At 55.0% G+C, this 23,923-nt stretch overlaps 1 protein-coding gene across 2 annotated transcripts in view; it reads left to right on the top strand.

Annotated features, from left to right (window-relative positions):
• Positions 1-20,377, top strand: part of PPM1F (protein phosphatase, Mg2+/Mn2+ dependent 1F) — a 42,206-nt gene extending 21,829 nt beyond the window's left edge. For both annotated transcript variants that reach the window (XM_036741337.1, XM_036741336.1), the window contains exons 4-8: positions 3,978-4,180; positions 5,776-5,964; positions 8,494-8,637; positions 13,011-13,104; positions 14,738-20,377. In XM_036741337.1, the coding sequence (XP_036597232.1) occupies positions 3,978-4,180; positions 5,776-5,964; positions 8,494-8,637; positions 13,011-13,104; positions 14,738-15,048 (941 nt within the window). In that variant the 3' untranslated portion in view covers positions 15,049-20,377. The remainder of the gene's footprint in view (positions 1-3,977; positions 4,181-5,775; positions 5,965-8,493; positions 8,638-13,010; positions 13,105-14,737) is intronic.
• Positions 20,378-23,923: the final 3,546 nt, after the last annotated feature.

Here is a 23,923-nt window from a genome sequence, read left to right as displayed (position 1 = left end):
CTCTACAGTTCCAGAGCTCCTCCCTGTTCTCTTGGGTGTCTCTGTGGCCAGCATCACAGGACCAGGGCTAGGGAACCTGCAGCCTTCTAGGTCCTCACATGCGGCCCTCTGACTGAATCCAAACTTCATAGAACAAATCCCCTTCATAAAAGGAATTGCACTATGAAACTTGGACTGTCAGAAGGCCTCACTTGAGGACCTACTCCTAGAGGGCCACACATGGCCTGGAGGCGACTGTGGGTTTCCTGCTGGGTCATCCACCGCCCCCTGCCCCGGCACCTGTCCAGCGAATCAAGGCTTCATGTCCTTGGGGGCCCCTAGACTTGTCTTTGGGGACCTGAAAGGCTGAAGGTCACATTGAGTGAGTCTCTCCTTCCTGTTCTAGGGTCAGTAGCCTCAGGATGCTCTAGGGATGCTTCTTGGGCCCCACCCAGGTTGCTGAGTAAATGCATGGACGATCAGGAAAAGAGCCGGTACCTTCCAGTTGTAGATCAGCAGAACGAGGGGCCCTTAGAGTCAGACCCCAGGACAGAGGAAGAAGGCCTACACTGTAGGAGCCTTAGAATGCAGGATGTCAGACCTGGAAGAATCCAACAGGGGATGTCCCTCAGAAGTCGTGGAGTCTAGTGTCCTCGTTTTGAAAGGGGGAGACCTGGGCCCCTGTTCCTCCCTCCACCCTGTGCCCCTTCACCAGCTGCACAGCATCTTTGTTCTGCTCCTTCCTGTTCTCTTCCCCAGCTGTCCCCTCCGTGTGGGAGAACTTCGCCTTCTGACTGCTAAGGCGACCCTTTTTTCCTCCTCTCTTCACATCCTGCAAGCACTTAGTCAACAAGCAGTTATTAGACGCCTGCTGTATGCCAGCATCCAGATACTGTCCCCATGACTCCTTCCTCATGGGAGCACATGTATGTGTGAAAACATAAAGAGTATAAATATAAAGAAATCCAAGTATTTATGAAGCAAATTTACAAAATCCACTGTAATTTAGGAAGGAGAGCAACGGAGATGATTAGAGGGTAGGCTAGACAGGTGAGATCATCAGGGCAGTCGAGGGGGCGATGGGGAGGACAGTTTGGCTGGATCCCAGAGACCTCAAGGGGCCATAAGGAGGCCCAGTTGGAGCCTGGTTGTGAGAAACCGAGTCGACATTGGATCTGGAGGCAGGAGGCCACTTGGCTTGGTTGAGTGAGAGAGTCACATGGTCAGACCCAGACAGGAGGAAAATGACCAGCAACGTGACCCTGCAGTAACCTAAGCAAGAGGGGATGCGGGCAGGTTTGTGAGTGGAGGGACAGGGGCAGGGGCAGGAGACGGAGGTGGTGTCTTAGATGGAAATGGGTTCTTTGGGGAGTTGGGAGGGCTTGGGGACAGAGACCAGGAAGTTTCCCATAATCCCAGACAGGTGCCTACACTGGGAGCTTCCAAGGATGAGGCCTCCCCCCCTTCCGGAGCAGCCCATTGTATTGGGGAATGGCTCATTAGGAGAAGCTTTTCTTTCTGTCCAGCTGACACTTCCCTGTACCTCTGGGCAGGCAGAGCAGTGGTCTTTGCTCCTCTCCATGAGGGCTTCTCAGTCCTTAAAGATGCTGTGGCAGCCCCACGATCTCTTCTCCATCTATCATCACATGGCAGAGTCCTAGGCCTTGTCCCATCCCAGGCGTCCTCCTCTGTGACAGGGCCCTGATGGGCCAGGCCAGGACCCGCCTGGCCACAGCCCAACCCAGAGATCCTGGCGCCAGTCCCTCGGGCTGACTCCCATCAGGCTTCAGGAACATAGGAGTTACCATCTCTTCACACTTCCCGGCATCTTCTGCTGCTGGGGGAGAATTTGGGAACACAAGATCAGGACTTGCAATTCAGCGGGGTAAATCATGCGATAGATCCGGTCATCATAATGAATTCAGTAACTCCTTCTAGCCTGCTGAGGTCTTCCTGGATTCTGGATCTGGGGCCTGATTGGAGCTCCCAGCCACATTGTCTCTATGTTGGATACACTTCCTGATGGATCACCACCTTGACCAAGGTCAGGGCACCCAGGCTCAGAGGAGAGCTGGGACTGCTCCTCCGTTCTCTGGCTCTGTGCCGTTGCATCGCCACTCTCTTCATTCTGAGCAAATGTTCCAAGACCTCAGGAGGCAAAACCCTTACCCCGGGGGATTGACCCCAGGCTGGAAACCCTAAACTCACCCCTTGGAGGGTTATCCTGGGTGTAGACACTTAGCTCAGGCTGACTGAGCCGTCATCACCTCAGTGGCTTTTTTCATTCTTGACGACAGCTTTGGCCCCCGTCTAGTCCTCAGCCCCCGTGCTGGAATCACAGAGGTCCCCTTGAGGTGCCGGACCTGGCTCTCAGGGCTCCTATTGCTAGCACTCGCTGAAGCTGGCACACTGAGGTTGGCAGTGCCCTTTCAAGCAGCATGCCCAGGGAAGCCGTCCGACTACTGTTTCCTTTGACAGATGGGCCCTTAGAGCCCAGAGCAGAGTCACAGAACCACAGAGTTGGCAGAGACCCCAGACACCATTCAGTCCAACCCAGATGTGGAAGAAAATCCCCTCAGGGAGCTCCCATGGGCTAGCAGAGCACTGGACACAGAGTCAGATCCCAGTCAGACAGTACCCCTCCAAGCCTCGATGTCCTCATCTGCAAAACGGGGAAAGGGGAACCTGTTGTGCCTCACTCACAGGGATTGTGAGGCTCTGATGAGATTGTGTGTAAAGTGTGTTGGCAGTGAGAACACTCCAAAGCCTGGCTCCCCAGTCTAGTTTCTGTCTTTATAGTCCCTCTGTACCCACAGAACTGGACAGCTGGCTCTTCCCTGTCCCTGTGTGGCAGAACAGGCCTTGGAGCAAAAGCAGCAGCCCTGACAGCTGCCCTCCTCCCTGTGTGACCCAGGTCACTCCCCTCCTCCGTCTCCTTGTGCGTCAGAGGAGGGGGTTGGACCGAGGACACATGCTAGTCCCCTTCGACCTCTGAACCCTAAGATGCCGCCACCTCCCTTCCCGCAGGTGCAACTCATGTGCCTCCATTATCCACAAAGGGCATCTCTCCCTGCTCACCACACTCCTGGCACTCATTTTTTTTGTCCCCACTAAATGGTATTTTATTTTTTCTAATTACGTGCAAAGATACTTTTCAGCATTCACTTTTGTAAGATTCTGAGTCCAAATTTTCTCCTTCCTTCCCTCCTCTCCCTGCTTTCCAACATGGCACACAATTTTATTTAGGCTATTTGTGTTACATTAGACATATTTCCACATTTGTCATGTTGTAAAGAAGAATCAGAACAAAAGGGAAAAGCCACGAGAAGGAAAACAAAGTGAAGATGGTCTGCTCTGCTCTGCATTCGACTCCACGGCATTGTCCGTCCTGAATCTTTTGGAGTTGTCTTGGATCGTTGCGTTGCTGAGGAGAGCTCAGTCCATCAAAGTCAGTCATTGCACAGTGCTGCTGTTACTGTCTCACTCACTGTTGTACATATCCTGACTCCCCCGTTAGATTTCATGCTTCTCGGGTACAAGGACTGCGCGCTCAGAGAGGCTTCGCTTGGGTCTCTGCACATATTAGGCATTTAATAATGTTCCTTAAGACAGTCACAGTATTTTGAGTTGGAAATTGAATTAAATGGGGGAATTATTTGGGATCATAGAACTGGAAAGCTAGAGCAGACCTTTGAGAATGTGCAGTCTGGTTTACTTGCTTTGTCGAAAAGACAAAGGAAGTCCAGAGATCTTAGCTCTCGGGCCTCTGGCTGCCCAGAGTTGGGTTTTTCCCACCAAATGGCCAAACTGAGGGGACAGAGCCTGGGGCTTAGGCTTGGAGAGCCTGCCGTGGCTCATGGCCTCATCGCCTTCTCCCCCTCCGTCTCTGGGGTTCCCTCAGTTCACCTGTCAGATGAGCGGATGACAGTGCCCATGGGGCTTATTGCCCAGACTCGGAGGCACCAGACCATAACCTTCCCTTTGTCTCCTCTGCCCAGTGCTGGATGCAGAGAGCCTGCAGCGATATTTCTTCAATAAGCTTTGGGAAGTTTGCAGCCAGTGGCAGAAGCAGATGCCAGCCCATTCCAGATGTGCTTCTCATCCCTGGCTGACATCCATCCATGCCATCCGAAACACCCGCCGCAAGATGGAGGACCGCCATGTTTCCCTTCCCGCCTTCAACCAGCTCTTTGGTTTCTGTGTAAGCATCTTGGGTCCAGCTCCCTTCACAGCCCTAAGTCCTGGGGAGGTGGGGGTAGGAAAGTCAGGAGTCAGCAGAGTCAGGGGCCATCTCTTTGCACAGTTAAGACTGGCCCTAGCCATTGAGAAGTTTTATAGAGTAAACTGAGCAGCCTGGGGGGTTGGGGTGAGGAATGGGGGCTGTTCCCAGGGAGCCTGTGGTGGCCATAGACTAGAAACAGAGTCTTAAATCTGGGAGGAACAGCAGAGTCCATCTGAGTCAGTGTCCCACTCAGTGTTAGAGTCTCCTGAGCAACATTCCTCCCAAGTGGTCCTCAAGCCCAGTTTCCATTGAGGAACCACTGCATGGAAACTCACACATGGTGTCGGCACAGACTAATCATTTGGGGGCTAGGGAACTAAAATCCACTCTGGACTCACTCAACCTCTGAAAGGGCGCTTTGTTGTTCAGTCATTTCTGTCACGTCCAAATCTTTGTGATCCAATTTGGGGTTTTCTTGGCAAAGATACTGGAGTGTTTGCCATTTCCTTCTCCAGCTCATTTTACAGATAAGGAAACTGAGGCAAATGGGGTTAAGTGACTTGCCCAGGGTCACCCAGCTAGTCAGTGTCTGAGGCAGGATCTGAATTCAGGAAGATCATCTTCCTGCCTCCAAGCCCAGCACTCTATCCACTGCACTACCCAGCCGCCCCAGAAAGAGTGCTTGGCCCTTTCTAATATTGTTTTTAATCATTTTACCATAAAATATCAGTGTGAGAAGGGGCCTTAGAACCTGGAGCAGAAAATGTCAAAGCCAGGAGGGCCCTCAGATCCTAGAATGGACAGTGTTACTCTTGGCCTAACTTCCAGTTTGGTTTGACTGAGATGAAATGAGGCTGGGGGAGATATTGGCCATGGGTGTGTTGCAAGGAGAGTAAGTGATGGGTTCTGGGCCATTCTGATCCCTGCACTTCTTTCTTGCTGACCCAGTGCTCTTCTCCAAGATCTCTGAGTGATGGCCAGCATGTTCACAGAGGAAGGGGAGGCTCCCTCAGAGAGGCCTTTCCAAAACTGGCTTTTCGCAGGGCAGAGAGGCAGAAAGAAAGGGCTGCCATTGGTAGGGTTCATAGATCTCAAAGTCCTCCTTGGGTACGTGATCTTATCACAAGGATTAATTCTTCCAGGCAGGACCTTCCTGAAAGTCACAGAGCTGTGGGCTTGTAGACCTGGAACTGTGGAGACAGTGTCGCCCAACTCTGTCATTTTATAGGTTGGGGCCCAGGCCACCTAGCGAGTCAGTGGTAGAGGCAGGATCATACTCAGCACCCCTGACTGCCAGGCCTGCTTCACAGAGAAGGCCTTAGCCTCATCTTACAGATTTCACAGGAAAGGCAGCTGTTTGCTGGCTTGTGTTGTAAGGCCTAGGATAGAACAATTCAATTTTATAAACACTATCTGCTGAGGAAAGGCGGGGAGCTTGAGGAGAGGGCCTGGAGCAGCCATGAGGTGAGTGTCCAGGCCCCTAGACCACCCCTTCTGTGCTGAACACAGCCTAGCAGCCCTGGGCTAGGAGGGGGTCACTCAGCAGATCCCTGTCTGTGGGTCTGTTTCCCCAGGACCAGGTGGATCGAGCCTACTTTGCCGTTTTTGATGGTCATGGAGGAGTCGACGCTGCCAGCTATGCTGCAGTCCACATGCATGTCAATGTTGCCCGGCATCCAGAGGTGACCAGAGATCCTGCAGAGGCCCTCCAAGCGGCGTTCAAGCAGACGGATGAGATGTTCCTCCGGAAAGCCAGGCGGGAGGTGAGAGCCATCAGGCCAGACACAGGCCTCATCCCTTATAATCATCCTAATACTGTGCTGGCAGGGGGCCCAAGGATGAGCTGATGCCCTGTACTTTGACTCAGTAAGAAGAAGCAGTTGGTTTATCTCCCTTGCTGCAAAGGAAGAAGAACAGGGTAATGCCTTGTGCCCAGACCATTTCTGTCTGAGCCCATAGTGAGGGAGAGCAGGCTTTCTAGGAGCTCGCTCACTCAGTCTGGAAGGTTTGCTGGAGGTCCATGATCTCATTTGATCCCCCAGCATATAGGCCCCTCAGTGTAGTGGCCTAAGAGGCAAGGGGTCCTGGACTTTGACACCCGTCCACCAGCTTTCTGTGCTCTTGGCAACTCTGAGATGCTCCAGGTGCAGAGAAGGGGCGGACCTACACAGGTGAAGGGAGTCTCCTCCGGGAGTGCCCCATGCCACCAAGATCACAGGTGTAGCCCCGTCCCCCTCCTTTCCTGTAAGGTCATCATCATCCCATCCAAACTACTTCTCTCCAGAGTGACCAGATCCAATGGCCTCTTCTCCATCCTTCTCCTTGGCCCCTCTGCAGCCTTGGACACTGTCCAGCACTCTCTCCTCCTGGATCCTCTCTTCTCTCTGGGTTGTCAGGACATTGTCTCTCTTGGTTCTCCCCCTCCCTCTCTGACAGCTCCTTCTCTGTCTCCTTAGTGGGATCCTCCTCCAGATCATGCCCTCTCACCATAGACGTTCCTCAGGGCTCTGTCCTGGGCCCTCTTCTCTTTTTCCTCTGTATTACTTCACGGGCTGATCATATCAGCTCCCATGGATTTAATATAACCATCTCTATGCTATTGATTCTCATATCTACTTTTCCTGCCCTAAACTCTCTGCTGACCTCTACACATCTCAGACTGCCTTTCAGAAATCTCCAACTACATGTCCAGGAGACACCTTATGTTGTATGTTTAACACGTCAACCTGAGCTCATCATCTTCCCCCTAAATTCTTCCCCTTTTCCTCCCCCTCCTCCCCTTCCCTTTTACTGTAGAGGGAATCCTCAGGCTCCCAACCCAGGAACCATCTTGGATCCCTCACTCTCTCTCACATACGCTCCACCCCCACCACACACATCCACGCTGGTGCCAAGGCCTGTCATTTCATCTGTGCAGCATCTCTTGTCCATTTCACTTTTGTAACATCTCTGGTCACTTTTACTTGTGCAGTGTTCCATTTCACCTTTGCAACATCTTTGTCCATTTCATCTGTGCAGCATCTTTTGTCCATTTCACTTTTGTAACATCTTAGCACATCTTTGTCCATTTCACCTCTGCAGCATCTCTTGCCCATTTCACTTTTGCAACATCTCTTTGATTTAACCTCTGCAGAGTGTCCCCTTCTCTCCTCTGACACTGCCAACCCATGGGGCAGGTCCTCATCACCTCACACCTGGACTCTTGCCATAGCTGCTGGAGGGTCTGCTGCCCCCAGTCTCTTCCCAGTCTGATCCATCCTCTCTTCAGCCACCAAAGGGATTTTCCTAAAGTGCAGGTCTGACCATGTCTCTCACACACAAACACATGCCCCCTCTCCTCCACTCAACAAGCTACTGCTGGTATTAGTCTTACTTGACAGGGGAGGAGACAGAGGGTCAAAGAGGGAAGTGACCAACTTACTCATGCTCATACTGCTAGTAAAGGGAGGGGGGTGCAAGTAGGGTGGTAACCGAGCGTTTCCTGCCTTCCCACTAAACCACATTGTCCTGTAACTGGCTCTAAGATTGAGCCTCCTGGGTCATTGGAAATCTGGGCTGGGCTGGGATTGATGAAAATGTTGGTGGTTATAGTGTCTCCAGGAAGGTCCATGCATTGTTGGTCCCATTGTCCAGACACAGGGAAGGGATGGTCCTACTGCCCTCTGCCCCAGTCAGACCCCATCCTGAGTATCAGGCTTGCTTCTGGGAGCCCCATTTTTAGGAAGGTCATTGACCAGAGGAGGGCAAGACAACAAGGTTGGAGACGCTCCTGGGCCCGAGGCCTGCAGGGTTGGCTTTGAAGAGCCTGAAGAGCTGAGGTGCAGCAGCTGTCCCTAGAGCCCTCCATAGCCATCGTATGGAGGAGAGGCTTTCTCCAGGACTTTAGCTGGGATGGTTAGATCTAGTGGGGAGATTGAGGGAGGATGATGGCAGGGGCAGTCGGCTGGAAGAGACAGGAAGGGATGGAACCAAGGGTGCGGGTGGCGGCCGGTGGGGCCAGGCCTGCCAAGGCCGGAGAGGGAGAATGCTTCATATAAGACCGTGAAGGAGGACGTCTGGGTGATGAGAGAAGAGGAGGCTCTTGGGGAGAGGCCACCATTATTTTTGTGAAGGGTCTCGGCTCTGGGGGTGGGGGTGGGGTGCCATGGAGGGGTCTGAAGAAGGAGAGAAGAGGTGCTGTGCAGAAGATGATGCTCCCACTAGTCCTTCTTGCACCTGGCTAGAATCCTACCCATCCAGGCTCCTCTTGGCCCTCCAAACATTGACTTCCCATCTTCTCTCTGCCCTTACAGAAGCTGCACAGCGGCACCACGGGGGTCTGTGCATTCCTTGTGGGACGCACCATCCACATGGCCTGGCTTGGGGACTCTCAGGTCATGCTGGTGCAGCAGGGGCGAGCCCTGGTACTGATGGAGCCTCACAAGCCAGAGCGCCAGGTAAGGACCTGGGTGACTGTCCCCAGAGAGAAACTGCCCCAGGTGACAGCCCTGACCACCAAGGACATGGCTGGAGTCCTCAGTCTCCTCCTTTGTAAAGTGGGAATGATTATCTCACAGGTCATTGGTGAACCCTAAAGGACTGTGAAAATGGGAATTCTGATTGCCCTTGCTTTCCCCTGGCGAAGGTTCAGCTGCCCACTCTGCTGGAGTGAATCTCCTAAGGCCCTTGTTGGGCCTCAGGATAGGAGAGGGCCTGGGAGGTGACAGCCAGTGACATCAGGGAGCTCCCAGTGACAGAGACGGTGCACTCACAAGGCGCAGAGAGAGGCCACGGGCACTAGCGAGGGGAAGCATTAGGACTGGCCCCGGGCCGGCCTGGGGATGTGTCTGGTTCAGGTGTTCTTGGCCTCTCTGGTTCTGTAATAGGCAGATGGGGCTCTCTTATTTTGGCCTAAGGGCCCATTTTTCTGTTGCCTTGGCTCGAGCTGGTGTGGGAGCAGAACTCAGCCCAGGAGTGACCCTGCTGTCCTATGCCTGAGCCTGAGCCAGCAATGGGAATGTCGAGAGAGCAGCCAAGACCCTGGAACTGTCATGGGCGCCTGGCAGCTGGCCTCCCCAGGCCCCGATGGGGCGTCTCGAGGCAGCTCATGGGATAGTACATGAGCCAGCAGTAAGGAAGGTCCCACCTGGTAAAAGGAGGCAGATGTTAGCCCTCTGGAAGGAGCATTTCCCAATGCCCAGAGCTAAAGGCCAGAGCCCAGAATCTTCAGGTTTGGCCAACCACTTGTTGGGGACACCCCGCTTCAGCTCAGGCTTGGGCACATCTGATAGTGTGAGGGTCCACCCAGGCTACCCCAGAGAGAGTCTTTGAGGGGTTGCCTCACCCAGAATGACCCGTGGAAAGCGCTGGAGAAGAGAGATAGCGGCAGCATCCCCAGAGCCCTTGGAGGTGGGCCAAGAGCTCAGCACAACATCTCACTGAGTTAGTCTTTGAGCATGCGGGAGGCTGCCCCCTCCCCCTGGCCCAGGGTTCAACCTTGTTCTTTTCTGCCCCCAAGGCAGAGCCAGGGCCCATTTGGATTAGTCTACAGTAGGACTTGCTCACAGCTCAGGCGATCCCAGAGTGGGCAGGAGTGAGCTCCTGGCCCCTCCTGGGGTGTTCAGGGAGGCCAGGTGCCCCTTGTCAGCAGGGACCTGAGGCCATGGAGACTGTGAGTCGGTCGTTCTCGGTCCTAGAATTTTGCCTGGACACAGAGCCGAGCTCTCTGGCCTAAAAGTCCTCTGCTCCAAATGCCCTCATCTCTTGGCTCAGCCCTGCCGGCTGCCCGGTCTCCCGGGGCTGAGTGTATTGTTCATGCAGGCCTGTCCCTCACTTTCTGCCCTCCACCTGGCCTCACCTTCTCCTGGGTCTCCCTGGTTCTCCTCTGTCCTTCACGAACCTGCCAAAATGATTTTCCCAAAGTGCTCCCCTCCTTGACTTAATGAACTCCAGTGATCCCGATTGTCCCAAGGAGCAAATATTTCACTTTTATCTCATCCTTTTAGCATTTCTATTTGTTAGGCAAATTGCATGCATCTGCCTAATTACTAGTCCTAATTACTAGGACTTCTAGAATAGCTCCAAAGTAGCCGTCACTTAGTCACTCAACAAGCCTGTATGTCAAGTGCTGGGGATACAGTGAAAGGGGAGGCCCAGTGGCCACCTCCAAGCAGCCCCCATCTGAGTACAACAGAATGTGGAGCCAGGCTGCCTCTCCCGCCTGGTCTCCCTGAGCTCCGTGGTGGCCCTGGTCCCCCTCGCCTCACCTGGCTGCTCCCATCCCCTGGGCTTGGAGTTCGGGGCTCTCTCTGCACGCAGTTGGCCCTCAGTAAATGCTTGACAGTCACCTGATTTCTCTGAGGGGTGGCTGAAGGGATGAGGGATGGTTGGCCTGGAGGAGAGTGAGGTCCAAGGGGGGACCTGATGAGGAGGAGAGGCTGCCACAGAGGAGAGGAAGTGGACGTGGGCTTGGCCCGTGGGGCAGAAGGAGCCACGAGTAATGGGCAGAGCCACAAAGATCCGAGGCTTAGAACAGCCCAGTGATGGAATGTGCTTTTCTGCAAAACAATGAGTGAGCTCCCTGTCACTGCAGGTATGCAAGCAGAGGCGGGGGGCCTTTGGGGCCGAGTGATGCAGGATTTGAATCCTGGCTTGGCCACTTCCCCCGTGTGCCTCAGTTTCCTCATCTGTAAAAGGAGGGGCCTCAGTGCCCTCTAGATCTGTGATGGGGGAGCTTAGAGCTGATGGTGATAACGAGCTGACTCTTGGCCCACAGCTTCGGGCCACCAAGGATCAGCCAGGCCCTGTGCTGAGCACTTCACACGTGATCCCATTGGATCCTGAGAATGACCCTGGGAGGGAGGCGCTGTTCTTATTTCCATTTTTACACATGAAGAAACCAAGGCCGGCAGGGGTGAGGTGACTTGCCCAAGGTCACTGGGGTAGGAAGTGTCTGAGACTGAATTTGAACTTGGGTCTTCTGCCTTCAAGCCCCACCTCAGTCTTCCTGGACAGTCCCTTTGTTTCTCATGACATCACATGTTATCCCATCCCCCTCTTAGGAGGCAGTGGGCCGGTTCTTTGGGCAGTTGCCTCCCCTGCACACTCAGGCCCGTCCTGAGTTTCCCTCCTGGACAGTGAAACCGAGGCCCAGCCTTCTAGGGCCTCTGGAGGCCTCTGGGGAGCAAAATTCTGCTCTTGGAAGGCAGCAACCAGGCCCTTCACGGCACACAGCCTGGCACCCTCCCGTTCCCTTTATCATCTCCATTTTACAGATGAGGAAACCAAGGCAAACGTACCTGAGGACAGACTTGAACTCAGGTCTTCCTGACTCCAGGCCTGGTGCCCGTCCCGAGGTGAGGGGCTCCCTCTCCTGGAGAGCCTCAGGTGGAGGCTGGCTGCCTCATTGTGGGTTAGGCCAGAGGGATGATGGATGAATGGCCTCTGAGGCCCCTCCTGGCTCTGATATTCCCTTGACTGACCCCCAGCTGGAGGCCTCTTCCCAGAATTCTATGCAGGTGGCTATCCCTGAAGTTTCCCTAAAATGGAGTCAGGAGACCGTACCACGAGCTGGCTGAATGACCTTGAGTGGGTGCCTTGACCAGAAAGGAGAAGTGTTGAGTTGGTTGGTTTCTCAGTTTGATGCTTGTCCTGGGATCTCTGAATCCTGTGCCCTTTGGTTTTGGCGGGGCCCAGTCCCCAAGGGGACAAAGACCTTCCCCCATCCTCTGCTCCATCAGCACATTGGACTTTCAGGTGGCAGGGCTGCATTCTAGAAAGGGCTCGGCCAGGGTTGGGGGAGCTGGGAAGCCCGTCACACAAGGGGCAGCCTGGAGAGGACTGTGGGCCACTGAAAGACCCACTGGACTGAGGCCCTGGTCAGGGCTCTGCTCTGCCCCCATGGGCTGTGGGTTTGGGGCTTGTTACTAAGCCTCAGCCACCTCCTTGGTAAAAGAAGGGTGCTCTTCCGTGTCCTGCCCCCGGCCCACGGTGGCGGGGGGGCTCAGATAAGGGTGAAAGCTCCCCCTGGAGCCTCAGGAGTCTAGGCCCCCCTGAGCCTCCTCCCCATGGAAGGCAGGCAGGGCGCAGAATGGCACTTGTGGGGCTTGGGACACGGCCTGGGAAGTGGAGATCCTGAAATGCTGCTTGGGCATCTGGTGAGGCTGGCTGTGAGTGTCATGTGGCCTTCAGCATTGAGGAGATGGCAGTTAACATGAGCAGTGTGGTACAGACTCAGGGAGCTGGGAAGGATCTGAGAGGCCGCTTATCCAACCTGACCCCCTGCATTATACCCAGGAGGAACCGTGGATCTGCCCAGGGGGACTCAGGGAAGTAAGTGGCAGGCAAGATTTGAATCCAAGCCCAGCCCTCTCTCCTCTGAGCTTCATTGTCACCTTCATTTCAGCTCCTGGACCTCCTGTGAGGTGTGCTGGCAACCCCTACCCCCCAGGTGCCAGGCTGGCCAAGGAACCCTTGGAACATGTGTGGGCCATGGGTCCTGGGACCTTGGAGGTTCATCCGGGGCCAGGAGGACTCCATTCAGCTTCGTGAAGGCTAAGGGCCTTCATGGGGCCTGGCAGCCTGGATCCTGCCTCTGAGCACCTCCCGGCAGGAAGGCTGGCCAGGGGCTGGGGTTCAGCTGTGGGAGGTGCCCCCATCCATCATCCGGGGACACCCTGTCTGCCGTCAGTCAGCTCAGGCCTGGAGAGGGTCGCTTGGGTTTCATGCCCTTCCTCGCTCTCGCTGGGGAGGCTGCTGTGGGCCAGCAGGGCCCCTCGTCCAGCAGCCCTTCAGCCTGGGCACCCAGCTCCCCCCTCCACTTTTCTCTTAGGATGAGAAGGAGCGCATAGAAGCCCTGGGCGGGTTTGTGTCCTTCATGGACTGCTGGCGAGTCAATGGGACCCTGGCTGTTTCCAGAGCTATTGGTAAGGAGACCTTCAATGGGTTGGCACTGATGAAATGGGGGGCGGCTGGGAGCTTGTCACGGCAGGTCTGCGGAGAGAGACCTGGGGCCACTGTCAGCAGTGGTCAAGCACAGGCCAGAGCAGGTTCCTCCTCTGCTGGCTGTGCTTGGCCTCCCTTGATACAGACCAGGGAGCATAGGTGTCCAGGACTGGCTCCTGAGGACATCCCCTGGAGACCCCCACAGATCTGCTGCATCTCCTTGGCCTCTCTCTGCGGGGCTGTCTTGGCTGGGCCTCTGGAGGCCTGGGGATGCAGAGGTGCTAGGCAGGTCCTCAGGGGCCAGCCAGGCCAGGCACTGCTTGGTGCAGGAGTTCCCTCCTGAGCCTCTCCCCAGAGATCACTCCTTCCCACAATGGCCCTTCAGATATCAGGACCATAGATTTATGTTGGGCAGATCTGAAGGGTGACTCTCCTGTACGATGTCCCTAGACAGTGGTCTCACTAGCTCCCAAGGCACCCTGTTCCCCTTTGGGACAGCTTTGATTGTGTGGATAGAGACCCCCCTTCTGCTCCTCCTGCCTGTTAAAGCCTAGTGGAACCAGTGTGATCTCGCTCTACATAATGGTCCTTGCATTGTTGGATGGGAGGTGGGATGTGTCCTGCCTGCCCCACCCCCACCTCCCCAGGGAGCCCACACCTCCAGGACGGTGGTTTTCGTTTCATTTCCTGTTTTGTCTCCCTCAAAGGCCAGGCCATCTGTGTGGCCACAGCTCCATGGAGGAGGCCCTAGGGGAGCGATCCCCAGTGACCATCCAGGCTGGATCAGCCTTTGCCCGCACAGATGCTCGTCCCCGGCCCACTTCCCCCCTCCCCAGGAGCTTCACGTTGCCTTCCCTAGCAGAGCTTTGTTTGATGCCAGTTGCCCAGGGAGATGGTTCTGTGGGAGCGCAGGGCATCCACTGTGAGGCCAACCTGGCTTCAGCCTCCAGGCACTTCCCTTACTTCCTGTATTCTGAGCCCCAGATTAAGGCCCTCAGGCTCCAAGGTGTCCAACCTAGGGTTGCCTTGACTAGGACACAGGGTCACCCGTCAGCTTTAAGGCCAACTGAGTTGGGGTCGTTATTAGGATGCTCCCTGCAAGTAAGTGTGCTAACGGGGCAGCTAGGAGACTGGAGGGGTCCCAGCCACACTCCCCGGCTCAGGCCATGCGCCCTTTCAGATTTAGTTTTCTCAGCCATAAAGAGAGGGGACTGGGAGATGATCCTTGATTTTGGTAGCTTGAGGGATGGAAACAGTCCTGGGGGGTGAGTGAAGGTGGGGAGGTTGAGGCCAGAATTCCCAGTCAGCGCAGTGGAGGCTTTTAGGAACCTAAAACCAGAGGACTGGACCAAATGGCTCCTCAGGTAGGCCCTTCCCTTGGAACAGAGAAGCCCCCAGGTCCTGTCCGGCCCACCTAACCATCTAGGCTAGACCCATCGAGGCTTTGCATGTGCCAGGCCCCAAGGAGAGGCAACCCCAGTCTTGTGGAAGCGGCCTGTACTCGGGAAGAGTAGCACACAGCTAGCCTCAAGGCCTGTGGGAGGGACCAAAGACAAGACATCCCTTTGGGCCGTGGTGGGGCATGGGTGGTGATCATCTGGTTCCTCGTTCTAGGGGATGCCTTCCAGAAGCCTTACATATCTGGCGAGGCTGACGTGGCCTCCCATGATCTCACGGGCACAGAAGACTACCTTCTCCTGGCTTGTGATGGCTTCTTCGACTCTGTCCCACATGACGAGGTGGCCGGCCTGGTCCGTGACCTTTTGGTCCAGAGTGAGGGCAGTGCTTTGCGGATTGCTGAGGAGCTGGTGGCGGCTGCTCGTGAGCGGGGCTCTCGTGACAATATCACTGTCCTGGTGGTCTTCCTCAGGGACCCCCAGGAGCTTCTCAAAGACTGGATTCCTGAGGCAGCAGATGCCCAGTAGGACCTTAGTGCAGGAGGCTCAGTCTCTGCCTTCTTGGGGCCCCAGAGTGGCAGTGTGGGCAGCAGCCTGGGGCTCTGAGAGGTCCTGTGACCTGGGCACCCCCTCCCCCTGCTCCCCTGCTTCCCCACCCCACTGTAGGACTTAGCCTGGGCTGTTGCTTCCAGTATTACTAACCCTTTCCCAGGGTCTCATGTCCAGCTCCCCTCCCCACCGAGCTATGAAAACTGGATTCCATCCTATGCAGTTAGGTCAATGGTCCCCTGAATTCTCAGGACAGAAATGTCCCAAACAGTTAACAGTTACTACCAAAGAGAGTGTTCTGTAAAGCCTTCTGCCCTCCTGGTGCCGGGGCAGTCCTGGGCAGGCTTTCACAGACCAAACAGACCAAAGACAAGCAGGCTGGCCCACGTGCCAGGCCTTCTCAGCCAGTGGGGCAGAGGAGGAGCAGGAGGAGGAAAAGGAAAGGAGAGCCTCCCACCTGCCCTCCCAGCCCCCTCAGCGACCCCCCCCCAGGGTCCGCCAGCCGCCTGGGTGGGCTGGTCCCTCTCCAGTCTCCTCCCTGACCAGCCCCAAGTGGGTGGGGAGAGGGCACAGCAGGCTTCTTTGCGTGCCAGGCCAAGCCAGGTGTCATATACAGAGCTCAGTGCCAGCCACCTGGGCAGGCTGGTCCCTCGCTGGTCTCCTCTGTTACCAGCCCCTCGTGCCAGGCTGAGCCAGTTGTCCTGGCCCTTTCACAGAGGTCAGTACCTTGTGAGCTTGACTTTGGGCTGAGCACGTTAGGGCAGACCCTTCCTATACAGTGTTACTTTGCAATGGTTTTATTTTCAAGAAGATGTAAAAGAAAAGCCCTTCTAGGTGGCTTTGCCATCCCGCCAAGTGCCTTCAGCAGTCTCAGACAGGAAGTTGCCAGGTGCACAGTTTGCAGTTTCAGGCAGGGCACGGTGTTCCCCACCACAGGGAAAGGGACAGGAATCCAGCCTTACTGAAGATTTCAGTTTGTAAAATGGCCCCAGGGGAGACCAGGGATTTTCCTGGAGTGGGAGAACACACCAAAAGCCTGGGGTGGGCCTGACCCGTGACCTGTCCTAAGAAACAGGATCATGGGGGCTTTTTAGGAATGACCTGAGGAGTCTGGCCATACCTACCTGGCTTAGCCCGGAAATCTTGGACAACTCACTCCCTTTCACTACTTTCCTTTCCTGGAAATGGTTGGGTTGGTAGGGGATCCCAGAATTGTAAAGGACTCAGAAGTCATGTGGTCCAGCCTTTACCAGAACAGGAATCTTGTCCGGCATCCCTGAGCAGTGGCCATCCCACCTCCAGGGATGGAGGCTCATGGGCTCTTCCTCCTCCTAAGGCTCTGATTTACTCAGAGGCTTCAGATGCTTGAGTTCCCTGTGGGCCCCTCCTCTTCCCCAGCCTGGGCCTGTTTCTTCCTCTGCCTGATGATGCAGATGATTCTGTGACCTCTGAGGTTCTTTCCAGCTCCAGACCAAGGATCCAAGGCTGTGTGGCTCCACATTGGGTGAATGGGGCTGCCCCGGGTTTGAGTCAGTGTCTTCTCTTGGAAAAACCACTGGTTTCTGCTGATGGCTCCTGTTTGCTCAGGGCCTGCCAGTGGCAGTTCCCAGGTTCATTTTGACCCAGTGAGTCAAACCAAGCTCAAGTTCATTGTGGTGACTGAAACCTGGGGGAGAGGGCCCGGCCAGGCCATACAGATGCCTCCCAGGTCTGCTGCTGAGCCCTTATGGTCCCCAGCACAGTCTGGATGCCCATGTCTGCAGGGCCTTAGAAGAGAGGCCTGGGAGGGACTTCAAGAATCTACACTGGAAGGCCCAATGGATGATCCCTTCCAACACCTCTAACAATGAGGAGCTCACCCCCTCCATGCCATATTCCAGGGGCATGTCTCATAAAGATAAGCATCAGCTGCGGGGAAGCTCCAGGGGAATCAGGAAGAGCTGTCTGAGCTTGGCCAGTGGTGCCCACTCCTCTGCGTAAGGACAGGCTCTAGCTCCAGGCAGATCTCACCCGTCCTTGGTTCTGAAGCCTCTCGATGGGCACACTTGAAACCATGTCCTCCCCTCCTCTGTTGGTCACTTGGCGCCTTGGACCCCAGAGCAACTCGGGAGCAGCTGGTAGAATGACCTCAGGAGGAAGAAGGCCCTAGAGCGCTTGGCCAGTGTGGACTGATTCATTCTTTGCTGCTTCCATTTCCCTCCTTCTGCTCACATGGGCTTCACGGGGAATGGCTGATTCACAGATGCTTTATCCCACATGGACTATGTCTGTTCCCTTCCTTGCCCATCTTGGGGCCCAAGGGAGCAGCAGCACACCGCCACCCCCGCCAGGTCCACCTTGGAAGCCAGGCTGCTGTGGCAGAGGGAAGGAGAGGACAGAGTCCCAGGATCCTCAGTCTGCACTCCCTCCCCCTCGCCCCCACCACTTCACTATGGAAAACCTTCCTGGAGGAGGCTGGCTTCTAGGGGCACCCCTCAAGTGTACCCTGTTAGCGCTGGTTTAATGCATTAGCCACTTACTGTTTAGTATGCCAGTGTAGACCACACTTGCCTGGCCCCCTGACCGGCAGCTTGTGACTGGGGCTGTTCTTAGCCTTCCCAGATCAGCATTTGCCAGAGCTGTGCCCTTGAGAATCCAGGCTCCACCTCCATCCTAGAGTAAGGCAGCTCTTTTCTGGCTCACATAGACTTTGGTGGGCTAGCCTGGGAACACAACCACAGTGTCCTGACTGGGTGCCTTTCCAGGCTGGGGCCAGCCAGGTCTGCCCTGCCTAGCATCGTAGCTGCTGCCTCTTGATCAGCAACAGGGAAAGCAGAGGCTTTCTTGGGTTTAGCTGGCCTTAATGGCATCTCCTGTCTGTTGGTTGCTTGGTGCACCTTCCATTCAGAGTACAGGGCCCTGGGGAGTACCAGGGCCATGTAGGACTGAGCCTGAGGGTCTTCATGCCACCTGGGGATTGGCGCTCCCAGCCAAATGCCAAGCAGTTGGTTGGGACTGCTCTGCATAGTGTCCCTGTCTCCAGCAGAGAAGGATGATTAAGTATTATTAGTGTCTATTTTTAAAATTAAGTGGGTTGGGAGACTAAGCTGCAAATGTCAGCTCCTTCTACAGAGATCCAAATGCTAGGAGCCAGGTGCCCCCCTCCCCCAACACTTGTGTTTTTTAAGGTACAGCTAATTCTGATGCCTTTTCTTCAGGCTGGGAGAGTGGGAGGAGAGGGAGACAGGAGGTGAGGACAGGTGCTGGCCCAAGGGTTCTACTGCCCACGGCGAGTCCCCTTCCCTTCTCCTGCCCCCAGCGTCGATGGTGGAGGACAGAAGACCAGGGGGCCTAACTCAGGAAGGGACTGGTACTGTCTCAGGCCCAGTGCCCAGCATCCCAGACACCTCAACGTCCCACAGTGCCTTTGGTGACCCCTGGGGCAGGCCCCCTCCCCTCTTGGAGCATCGGCTTCCTCATCTGTAGTATGAGAGTTAGCTGAGGTGGGCGAGAAGTCCTTCTAGGTGAACATCAACCCCTCAAGCCCTCCCCCTTCTGTGGCTGCCCTAAAGGCTGCTCCATTTCCTGGGAGTTCTGCTCCCTGCTGCCTCCAGGCTCAGCTGGACTCTGGATCAGGGCTGCCAACCTTCCCCCCAAGGGCTTCCATGGCCCGGGTTATAGGGTGAGTGGAAAGTGTCCTGGGTGAGTCAAGGCTGGCTCGGGCCAAGAAAGAGCAAAGAGGAAAGTATGTGTGTGTGCACGTGTGCGTGCGCGTGCATGTGCGCTTCATATGAAGGCAAACCAAAGGCTGTGTTGGCCCCTGAGGAGTATGAGCCTTGGGATGGGGAGAGAATAGCCCATCCCTGGCCACAGGGTCTGCCAACAATACAGATGAGCTCAGAGCTGGCAGCGTTGAATGCAAGTGCTTTTTGGCCCAGGGCTAAGTATTCCTCAGCCTCACTTGGCATTCCAATGATTGAGAGGAGCTGTACACAAACATGTTTCCCACCTCAGTGCCCAGGCACAACTGCAGCCACAGGAGGCCCTAGGGATGCATGGCCAGAAGCATCATGTCACAGTCAGACTACACTGGAAGTATCATGTACTCTTCCAGCATCATGTTTAGGAAGGATGGATGCAAGCTGGAGGCTGTCCAGAGGAGGGGAGCCAGGATGGAGAGTGGCTTGAAGACCAAGCTATACAAGAGTCAAGGATCTTGAGACCTGAGGAGTGGGGTGTGATAAAGGGCTGCCATGTGAGAAGCATTGACTGGGCAGAACTAGGAACAGTGTGGGTGTGACAGAAGAGACAGCTCTGCTCGATGTGAGGAGAAAATGCCTAATGATTAAGAGTTGTCCAGAAGTGGGCTGGTTGGTTCTGGCAGCAGGTGGTACCCCACTGATGGGGGCCTTTGCTTGGAGGCTGGACAGAGTGACCTGATGGAGGTTGGGCAGAGTGCCTTCCCACGCAAGGTCAGGCTAAATGGCTGGGGTCACCCTGCCCCCCCCCCCCAACATATACATTGAGTCAGTATTCAAAGGGGCCCTAGCCAGGTGGCACAGTGCTGAGAGAATCTGATTTTCCGTTAGTCCCTCCCCCAGGAGGAGCAGGCCTTGGAGGCCTCCTTCCATTCCTATTAGAAGCCTTTCCCAGTGATGATGCGGCGGCCACAGGCCTGGGCTGGAGAGGCCCAGGGGCTTTCTCTTGGGCAGCCCCTCCCTCAGACCCCACCCCCTGCCCCAATTTCCGTGGGAGGGGGTGGTCTTGTCGGCCTCAGGCCTTCCCCAGCTCGGACGTGCCTTGGCTCTGAAGTAAGGCAGTATTCTTTGCCAATGAGTCCCCCTTTCTCCCTTGGCCAGTGGGGGCTGCTTGTTGCTACTGCGTTTATCGGCTGATGCCTCTGCATACATTCGCATATATCCTGGTGAAGAGCGTGGGGTTGTTCACTATGGTGACGCTCTCGTTTCTGTGATGCTGCTCTGTTCAGAAGGAGCTTTTCTTCTTGAGGCCCTGAGTGGGAGGGTTACTCTCCCCTTTTCCAGAGAAGAGATCTCAGAGCAGGGCTCCCATTGCAGCTTCAGAGGCAGCTGAGACCACACACACACACACACACACACACACACACACACTCACACTCTCTCTCTCTCTCTCTCTCTCTCTCTCTCTCTCTCTCTCTCTCTCTCTCTCTCTCTCTCTCTCTCTCTCTCTCTCTCTCTCTCCAGTGTGTGTCTCATTGGGATTGCAGTTGTCAAAACCAAAGGAAAAGGGGAAGCGTCTCTACTATTTGGATTCAGTTGGCACAAAGTATTAATAAACAGGAGCATCAGTACCTTGGGTCCTGGAGTTTTTGGGGTGTCTTCAGTTTTCTAATAACCCACAGTCATTTCATAAACAGGGGGACAGGTGGGCATCTGTGTTTAAAGGCAAACAGGACCCAGTAGGCAGCTGGGAGGCAAGCCGCATGCTGACTCACTCTTCAACCTTCCCCCTCCCAGGTGCTTTTCTGGAGTTCCTAAGAGGTGTGGGGTTGAGGCTGCACTTAAAGGGATGGGAATAATGTCAGATTCCTCCAGGGCAGCAGCCAGGCCTACTGGGGAAGGAAGGCTGGTTGCAAATGTCGCATCCCCTAAGTTGGGAAATGAGGGAAAGCCTGTCTTGTTTGGGAGAGAGAGACAAGCCAGAGGAGTTGGCATCCCTCAGGACTGCCCTCTTTCAGGCCCTGAGCTCTGCAGTACTCCTCCTCATGCCATAAGGCCTGAGGCAGAGGGCCCACTCAAAGAATGCTGGGCACTGAGCTCCTTGGTAGCAGTGAGGTGGCGGTGCTGGGGGATCCTTATAAGGGGCAGAAGAAAGACACTAGGCCTTCCCAGGACTGAGTCTGCCTGGGGAGACCGGGTGAGTCTGAGAGAGAGAGAGAGAAATAAAGTCTCTGGCCTTTTCTGGAGAAAGTGGGCTCCTCTTTCTGGAGCTGATTACTGACTTTAAGGTTTACAAAGCACTTTAAAAACCGAATCTTATTTGATCCTTTGCTGAAAGGTCGGCAGAGTGGCCATTTTCTTCTTCCTTCATTATACGGATGAAGAAACAGGCCCGGGGAGTGGCAGTGGTGAAGCTTGGCCTTGAGCCCAGCTGTTCTGAGTCTGCAGCCAGAAATCCACAGTGACTCTTCTGAAGCCTACTCTGCGCCAGGCTCCTGGGGAACAAACAGAAGTGATCCCTGTCCTCCAGGAGGTTGCATTCTGTCGAGAATCTGCTATCCTTTGTCTTTTTCAATTTAATTGCACAAACATTTAAGAACCTTCATGTGCAGATCCTTAATCAGGGGTTGTAGAGGGTCTTCTGCATCCACACTTAGGAATCTCTTCCCAAAACCTAGAGCATTTGTCTGTCGCTGAAGTGGGGGCCCAGCAGGGATCCAGGATGGTTTCCTGGAGATGGACCTTGAGGTAAGTAGAAAAAAGGGCAGCAGGAGTGATGAGAACAGCGTGGGTAAACCCAGGAGGTGCCCTAGAAGTCTTTATTGAGGGATGCAAAGCTCAAAAACAAATTAGGGATAGATTGTGCGGGGCCAAGCTTGGGAATTTGGACTTGACCCTGTGACTAATGGGGGCCCCATTGGAGGCTTTGACAGCAGTGGGGTGAGGCGATCAGTGCTAGACTATTTGATTGGGCCTCCTAACTGGCGGTCTCCCTAGTCGACAAGCATTTATTAAGTGTCTACTATGTGCCGGGTGGGCAGCTAGGTGGCACAGTTCTTAGAGTGCCAAACCTGGAGTCAGAAGACCCTTCCTCTTGAGTTCAAATCTGCCCTCAGACACTTACTAGGTGTGTGATCCTAGACAAGTCACTTAACCCTGTTTGCCTCAGTTTCCTCACCTGTAAAATGAGCTGGAGAAGGAAATGGCCAACTATTCCATCTTTGCCAAGAAAACCTTAAATGGTGTCACGAAGAGTAGGACATGACTGAAATGACTATGTGCCAGACACTGTGCTAAGTGGATATAAATAAGAAAAAACCAGTCCCTGCTTCCTGCCAGCTCATGGTCTAATAGAGAAGACAATATGCAAATGAGGTCTAGACAGGAGGAAGTGACCATCTTAGAGGGAAGGCACTAGCAACACAAGAAGGTGGTATGGAACGTAGACCAATAGGCAGTGAGGATGTCTGGATCCAAAGGAGGGAGCTGGGTGCTGTTGTTAAGATGGATGGATCAAGTGAGGAGTTTCTGAGGTGGGGAGATGGTATGTTTGCAGCCAGGAAACTGAAGCTGAGTGAGAGGGAGGGGTGATGGAGGGGACAGTCTGCTGAAGGAGACAGGCTGACAGGGGATCACTTGTGCTGGCAGAAGGGGTGGCCTTGGCGAGCAGAAAGGACCACCTGTCCCCGTGAGATGGGGGGGGGGGAGGAGATGGTGGCCAAAGGCATCTGGGTGATGGGAGATGAAGAGGAGAGGAGGAGGGAGCTCTCTGTGAATGGTCTCAATTTTGTCCGTGAAATATGAGGCAGCAGAGAAGGGGGAAGGGGGAAAAGCCATGGGAGGCTTGAGAAAGGATGAGGGGATTTGGAGGAGCCGCTGTGGTGAGTCAGGGGAGTGAAAGGATCACCGTGCAGCAGCGAGGGCCCAGTTGAGGTTGTATAACAAATTTGGGGTGGACCCGGTCAGTGTGGTTTTGTGATTGTTTCTTGTTTTGTTCAGAAGCAGACAATGGGGTAATCCAAGACTGAGACCTGTTAGAGTAAGATCAGTGATAGGATAAGGGGACAAAGGAGTCCAGCGGAGGGGGCAGTGTAGGCTGAAGTGGTCCGCCGAGGGGTCAAGGTGAGGGACGGAGGAGAATGTAGTCAGTGCAGGGGAGAAGGCTGAGGGCACGAGGGAATGGAGGGCAAACAGGACTGGGGTCATAAGGCGGAGGGAAAGGTAAAATAATGAGCGATTATGGCCAGATAAAGGAATTTCAGGGAACACTCACGGGTGACGACAAGATCAAGGCTCTGTGTGTGGCTGAGGGAGCTCATGGAAGAAGCCAGCTGAGAAACTGGGAGTTGGGGTACCTGAGGGAGGCCCCCTAGTGTGAGGGTGGGAAGCACCGTCTCGTGGGATGACGGCTTTTGCCAGGGCTGCCGAGGTTCCAAAGTGTGTCCGGCACATTGGGGCCCATTGAGGCAGTGGTGTCCCTGGGTGGGGTGGACACAAGAGGGAAACACCTGCTCTTCAGAAGCCTTTGTCCCTGTTGAAGGACGGGCAGCGGACCCTTCCCAGGACCAGCCTGGAGCAGCCGCCTGGTGCCCTTACACAGCAGTGTCGAGGCAACTTCCGCTCTAAGCCCGTGCAGCTCCTCCCCAGAACTGCTTATGAAGCCTGTAATTAGAGTGAGTGCTAGGAGACAGCAGAGAAAGAATAGGAAATGAGCTGGAGGGTACCAAGGCAGCAGGAGCCTAGGCCTCCCCATCCTTGGGATGCGCAGCGCAGATCAGCTTCCTCCCTCTTACACCCTGTCCTGGAAAGCCAGAAAGGCAGGTCAGGCTCCTTTGGAGATGTCCCCTGCTGGAGGCCAGTGAGGCTTCGGTGGCCTGGCATTCTTGATGATACCTGCTCCTGGGGAGCCCCAGGGACTGCTGTCCAGTGAAGAAAGCCAACGCTGCCAGAGCCTGGAAGCGCCAGACTTCTGGGTCAGCCCACTGGGAGGGGACAGTGCAGTCTAGGCACAGGTATTTTCTGATAATACTGAGTCAGCCCAGATCCAGGCCACTTACCTCCTGTTCTCTGGCTTCCAGTCTCAGTGCCTTCTCCAGAGCTCCAGAAGTGATTCCCAAACCAGACTCACCTAGGACAGTCAACTCCTGCCTCCTGTGTCACACCTCCACCAGCTCCCA

The sequence above is a fragment of the Trichosurus vulpecula genome, chromosome 1 (assembly GCF_011100635.1).
Source record: "Trichosurus vulpecula isolate mTriVul1 chromosome 1, mTriVul1.pri, whole genome shotgun sequence".
Classification (NCBI taxonomy): Eukaryota; Metazoa; Chordata; class Mammalia; order Diprotodontia; family Phalangeridae; genus Trichosurus; species Trichosurus vulpecula.
Note: the sequence above shows the minus strand (reverse complement) of the source record. Positions and strands in the feature narration are given on the sequence as shown.